The 6214-nt window shown below is 22.7% G+C and overlaps 2 protein-coding genes across 2 annotated transcripts; one reads left to right on the forward strand and one right to left on the reverse strand.

Annotated features, from left to right (window-relative positions):
• Positions 1 to 8: 8 nt before the first annotated feature.
• Positions 9 to 2623, forward strand: LOC107997705 (electron transfer flavoprotein subunit beta). Its single transcript, XM_017056473.2, has 3 exons — positions 9 to 1445; positions 1651 to 2049; positions 2149 to 2623. The coding sequence occupies exons 1-3, from the start codon at positions 1395 to 1397 to the stop codon at positions 2458 to 2460; spliced, it is 762 nt and encodes a 253-aa protein (XP_016911962.1). The 5' UTR covers positions 9 to 1394; the 3' UTR covers positions 2461 to 2623.
• LOC107997704 (ecdysteroid-phosphate phosphatase) lies at positions 2458 to 5908 on the reverse strand. Its single transcript, XM_017056472.3, has 4 exons — positions 5759 to 5908; positions 5191 to 5428; positions 4421 to 5122; positions 2458 to 4346 (listed from the first exon to the last, which is right to left on the reverse strand). Exons 1-4 carry the CDS (start codon positions 5863 to 5865, stop codon positions 3555 to 3557), a joined length of 1839 nt encoding a protein of 612 aa, XP_016911961.1. The 5' UTR covers positions 5866 to 5908; the 3' UTR covers positions 2458 to 3554.
• Positions 5909 to 6214: the final 306 nt, after the last annotated feature.

Genomic DNA, 6214 nt, shown 5'->3' on the forward strand with positions numbered 1-6214 from the left:
AACTTGATTTCATATTCATTCTGATTGGTTCCAAAATGATTGTTTAAAATCTCTTTTATTCTAATTTTATTAGAATATTAATTATATATAAATATTTTTATATATTTAAAAAGATTCATTTTTTGAAATATGTTTTTAATAAAAATTTTTTCGATTATAAAAATAGTGTATTTAATAATATTAATTTTATATTTTGTAAAAGTAAAAAATTATGAAAATTTATTTTTTTTTTTTGATTTATCATAAATAATAATAATAATTATATTTAAATTAAAAACAATTCATAATTTAAAATTTATTTTATAGCTTTTTAATGTATTAAATCATATATGAATATTCAAATTTTTTAACAATAATTTCTTTATTCTATATAATTTACATATTATTCTAAAGAAACTGAAATATATTAGGCGTTTTCTTAATTATTTCTTAATTAATGTCTTAAATTATATTTTTGTAGAGAATTGTAATAATAAATAAATATATATAACAATTAATATGTAATTAATATTTCATTCGTATAATAATTTGAAATATTTTGAAAAATATATTTTAATTTTTTTTAAATAAATAATATTACAATATAATTTTTAGAATAATTAATATTAGAATTATCATTTCAAAATTAAATTTAAATTGATAAGATTGTAAAAAATATATAATAATTTCTATTTATATTTTTTTTCAACAAACAAGTAATTAAAATTCAAATAACAATAATTTCTATAAAAATATATGATTCATTTCTTTATTCTTTACATATTATATGTGTTTCAATTTCATGTCGCAAGATTGAAAATGGCCTTAATTTATAATATACTAAAATAAAAGAATAACATGAAAAATATTGTTATAATTATTTGTAAATCCAATTAAAATAAAAATATGTCTTTACTAATATGAAAATATAATTATAAATTTTATTGTTTTATTTATTTTATAAATAAATTATGATAAATATGGAACGAAAGAAATTATATCATAAAAGTAAAAAATATTTATTACAAGTTTTACATCATTACGATTTAATAAATTATTTTTATTCTTTTATCTTTTAAATAATTTTAGAATTATTTTACTGTGATTAGAGTTTTGTTTGAAACAACTATGATATTTAGTTATATATATCAACATGAACTGTATGAAAATATGTCCATAAAATCAGCGAAGTGCATGAAAATGTGTCCATAAAATTAACACATATCAAAGTATAAATGGACTTTAGACTATTTAGATTTACTAAATAATCAAAATATCAAACAGACCAATCAAATAGTAGTTCGACTATATATAAAAAAGATTGTACAGTTCTGTAAATATTTCAACAGATATTATGAAAAGATAATTATACACTTTTGTTTCGTATAATTTATCGATCTGTTTGTTAATTAATAATGGCACGAGCACTTGTAGGTGTAAAAAGAGTTATCGATTATGCAGTTAAGGTAATTAATAATATAAATATAATATAAAATTTAATAATAATATATATTAAAAAATATAATTTTAATCATAATAATTTAAAACAAAAATCTAATTATTATATAATATATTAATTATCATGATAAAAAATAAATATATTCTAAAGTGAAATAATGTTTTTCATTTACATTTTGTAATATTATACTTTTACTTTACTTTATATTTTAGATTCGTGTTAAATCAGATAAAACAGGTGTTATAACAGATGGAGTAAAACATGCAATGAATCCTTTTGATGAAATTGCAATTGAAGAAGCTATACGAATGAAAGAAAAGAAATTAGTACAAGAAATAATTGCAGTTTCATGTGGACCTCCACAATGTCAAGATGTGATAAGAACTGCCCTTGCAATGGGTGCTGATAAAGGAATTCATGTAGAAATATCCGGATCTGAATATGAAACTTTACAACCTATTCATGTTTCTAAACTTTTGGCCAAATTAGCTCAAGAAGAGAAAGCAGATTTAATCATTGTTGGAAAACAAGCTATAGATGATGATAGTAATCAAACTGCACAAATGATTGGAGGTATTTTAGATTGGCCAACTGGAACATTTTGTAGTAAAGTAAGTTACAATATCAAATAATTTATTATTTAAAAATATATTTTAAGTAATATTAAAAACTATTTATTACAATATATATTCTATATTTTTTTGTGATAGATTGAAAAAAATAATGATGACTTAACTGTTACACGTGAAGTTGATGGAGGTTTAGAGATTGTTAAAATAAAAATGCCAACAGTTTTAAGTGCTGATTTACGACTTAATGAACCACGATATGCTACATTGCCAAATATTATGAAAGCTAAGAAAAAACCAATTAAAAAAGTAACAGCAAAAGATCTTGGTGTAGATACTACAGCAAGAATTGAAATTTTATCAGTTGAAGAACCACCAGTTAGACAAGCTGGAACTATTGTACCAGATGTTGATACATTAATTGCAAAACTAAAGGAAAGTGGACATGTATAATTATTAATACTGTTATAGAAAAGTTTGTTATATTATAAATATTTTATAATATTTTACATTTATATTTTTTACTAAATTTTGTTTTATATAAAAAAATTTTTTAAACATTATGAGGTATACTATATATTATACTTTAATAAATTTTTTTCTATAGTAAATAAAATAGTAGATTCTTTCATGACATAACTGATATTTGTAATGAAATAACATTTTATATATTTCTTTGGTAAATAACATTTTCCTACATTGATTTTGTACTTCTATATCTCCACACATTATTCATGCCAACTATTATTTCATAGGTTTATACAATGTATGAAAAAATTTTGTTATTTACTGATTTTCGTAATTTTTTCACTTAAATAGATTTTTTGTAACTAAATTATTAAACATAAAAATAATATATTTTAAATCTAAATTATATGTGCATTCATATATTTTATAAAAAACAGATTTGATTTCATATTTTTTCATTATTTATGTATACATAATGTATACATAATATATGCAAAATAAATTTAAAAACTTGAATAAATAATAGATTAATAATTTTTAAAATTTTTAATTAAGATAAAAAATTAAAGATAAAAAAAATTATAATATATCAAATTTCTTAATGTCATGATTTTTTAAATATATTCTCTAAGACTTTGAATGTATTATTAATATTTTTCTATCAAATGTTATAAATACTATATGTCATATTACTAAAAACTTCCTAAACATTCAATACGAAATCTATAAAAGAATATATATATCTTTTTTTAAAATATCAATTCAAATTTTTTTTTTGAGACACATATTCTAAATTCTTTATAAAGAAGGTAGAATTAAATGTCAATACCCGTATTTATTGCCCTATAAGTATTAATTTTTGTAATTATTGAATAGTTAACTGGCATATTTTATTATATTATAAATAACCCAACCCAGAATATATAATTTTTTAATACGTTTTCTCTCTTTTTAATCTACTTTGTATAAATTAAATGTTACAAAAAAATTCATTGTATCTTTACAGTCTTTTATGTTTAAGCAGCTTTTGTATAATAAAGGATAAAAAGAGAAAAAAACTTTAAAATATTAATTATTTTTTATAATAATACTTTCCAATCAAATCTAGTATTACTGGTATGGGTTATAGGTGGAAATGGAGGTGGATGAAGTTGCCAACCATCCAATTCTTCACGTGCTGTTAGACATGCTAAATATGGTACTCTCTGTGCTAATCTTGTAACTTCAGAAGCTGGTGGAACTCTTCCACCTGTTAATTGCCTAGTACAAGCTGCCAAAGAAGCAGCATGAGCTACTATTAAAATATTTCCTACTGTATTTTCAATAATTCGTTTGATTAATTCATAACTTCGTTCATAATACTGAGCTGCATTTTCCTTTAATGGAAGTTCTTTTGCTTTAATAATTGGATCATAACTTTTATCTATGTTAAAACCTGCTTTTGTTAATTCTTCAGATGTCATCCAAACTGGAACACCATTTGGATACCATGCTAACCATTCTATAAGACCTGGTTCTATTTTCATTGGAATATTCAAGTCTAATCCTTTTAAGATATGAGCCAATGTTTGTATACATCTTAATGATGGAGATGTGAAAACCACATCAATTTTAATACTAGATGATTTCATAGCTTCTCCTACTAAACTTGCTTGCATTTCACCTACAGTTGTCAAAGGGCTATCATTTCGAAAATCCTGTATATTTCTTGATGGTATTTCTTTTGGCATATTTAAATCTCTACGAACATAAGATCCATTTGGTTCAAAACAGTAACGAATCCATGCTCCAAATGTAAAATCTACTCTTTCTCCATGGCGGCATATAAAAATTTGTCTTGAGAAACTTGGAGGTGCTTCAGAAGCCTCTATCTACATATGTAGATAAAAGATTAAAATTGGAATTTTTATATATGAATAAATAATAAATAATTAATATAATTTACTGGTTCATTAGTTGTTGCTACTCCATCAGGACTGTCTACAGAATCACTTGATAATAATTCTGGTAGCTTACGAGTTAGAGGTATTTCTTCTTTTTCTAAAATTTCACTTTTATTGTCAGTAATTTGTATAGTAGTGTGTAAAGTCCATGAATCTGATTCAGCTGTACGTTTTGTATGATTTAAAGGTAAATGGCCTGAAATACCAGTTAACCAAGAGATACCTTCGACCCAACCATCTGTAGATGCACTACATGCCCCTTCTGGAATGTAAATGTAATCTCCTACTCTTAATTCTAATTCATCATGTTCTCTAGGCATATGAGCATGTGTTACTTTATGTACATGTATATTTTGTAATCTAGGATCTCTAGAATATAATCTTAGTTCCCAATTAGTTGGACAAGTAAGTATTAATTTTTCTACCATTAAACGCAATTGTTGATATAAATTGCTAGGGAACTGATAAGCTAATGTCAAATGTAAAGATTTTACTTGAGGTTCTGCAGAAATCCCCAAACTTGAAAGTTTGTTTACATAATGAATAGCAACATTTTTCAGCCATTCTACATTTGCTTTTTTAACAAATAAACCCATAAAATTAGGAGAAATATATGTTTCTAATTCAATATTATCTGATAACTCATTTTGATTAATTACATTTTCAAGAATATTTACCAACTCTTCAGTAGATTCATCTGGTGCCTATAAATAATATATTTTTATTATTTTGTGATTTTTATTTACATCATATTATTAATTTACTTTCATACTCTAAAAAATGACACAAGTGTAATATGTGGCATGTAATTATGAGCTCCATTTCTTATAAGTTCTTTACTTTCAGACCAAAATCTCATTAGCTGTTCAGCTAATTCACCCGTAGGACAAGCATATAAAATATATTGTCTATGAGTATAAGTATCCAAAGTTGGATCTCTAACATGAGCTACTAGCCAATCAGATGCAAGTTGAACACCTCGATGTCCTGTAGCAGCTAATGCTTTCTCTCTATAAAATACAATATCTATTTGAATTGTTATGATTTATATAATCAGTAAAATATTTCTAATTATATCTTGTATAATAATTATAGAAGATTTTTATAAAATTATATTTTTTTTATTTATTAAAAAAATAATGGTAAAAAAATATATAATATATAAATTACAATAATAAATATAAACAATCACAGTAGAACAAATATAGAAAGAAAACAATAGTGATACTTAATATTTGACAGCTGTTTGTTTACACTGAATGCATCATAATCGTTTATAATTGTTTATATAATAATAAAAAGATATTGACAATCTTTTATAATTGTTGCATAATACTTACGCTCGATGTTTTGGAAAACCCAATTGTAAGAGTGTTTGTAATGGTGTTAAATGTTGTTTTAAAATTTTCGTTGGAGTTGGATTTTTCCGTGGCGGTAACGTCGCCATGACGGTACATTACATCTTACTTACTTGCTACCAACATTATTAAAAAAAATGCTTTATATATTTTTATATCGAATTGAAATATCGATTTGATTTTCAGATACAAATTTTTAAATTTTTAACTATTATGAATAATACTTATATAACTTATATAATTTTTATATTTCAAACATTATTTAAGAATGTCCTAAAATCTTTCAAAGTTTTATTTGATAAAGTTGCAAAAAAAAATTTATTATTAAATCAACATCCTTGAAGATTTTTTGAAAAAATTTGCTTATAAGGTAAATACAGATAAATTGCATTTTTTATTGACAAAAAATATACTTATCTTAATATGTTCCAATTATAG

Source organism: Apis cerana, linkage group LG11 (assembly GCF_029169275.1).
Source record: "Apis cerana isolate GH-2021 linkage group LG11, AcerK_1.0, whole genome shotgun sequence".
Classification (NCBI taxonomy): domain Eukaryota; kingdom Metazoa; phylum Arthropoda; class Insecta; order Hymenoptera; family Apidae; genus Apis; species Apis cerana.

Excerpts from the sequence above, each read along its gene's own strand:
- LOC107997705 (XM_017056473.2), top strand. The coding sequence starts at position 1,395 with ATGGCACGAGCACTTGTAGGTGTAAAAAGAGTTATCGATTATGCAGTT. Across the intron at positions 1,446-1,650 it reads TTATCGATTATGCAGTTAAG|ATTCGTGTTAAATCAGATAA; the intron begins GTAATTAATAAT and ends TTTATATTTTAG. Across the intron at positions 2,050-2,148 it reads CTGGAACATTTTGTAGTAAA|ATTGAAAAAAATAATGATGA; the intron begins GTAAGTTACAAT and ends TTTTTGTGATAG.
- LOC107997704 (XM_017056472.3), bottom strand. The coding sequence starts at position 5,865 with ATGGCGACGTTACCGCCACGGAAAAATCCAACTCCAACGAAAATTTTA. Across the intron at positions 5,429-5,758 it reads GGTTTTCCAAAACATCGAGC|AGAGAAAGCATTAGCTGCTA; the intron begins GTAAGTATTATG and ends TGTATTTTATAG. Across the intron at positions 5,123-5,190 it reads CACTTGTGTCATTTTTTAGA|GCACCAGATGAATCTACTGA; the intron begins GTATGAAAGTAA and ends TATTATTTATAG.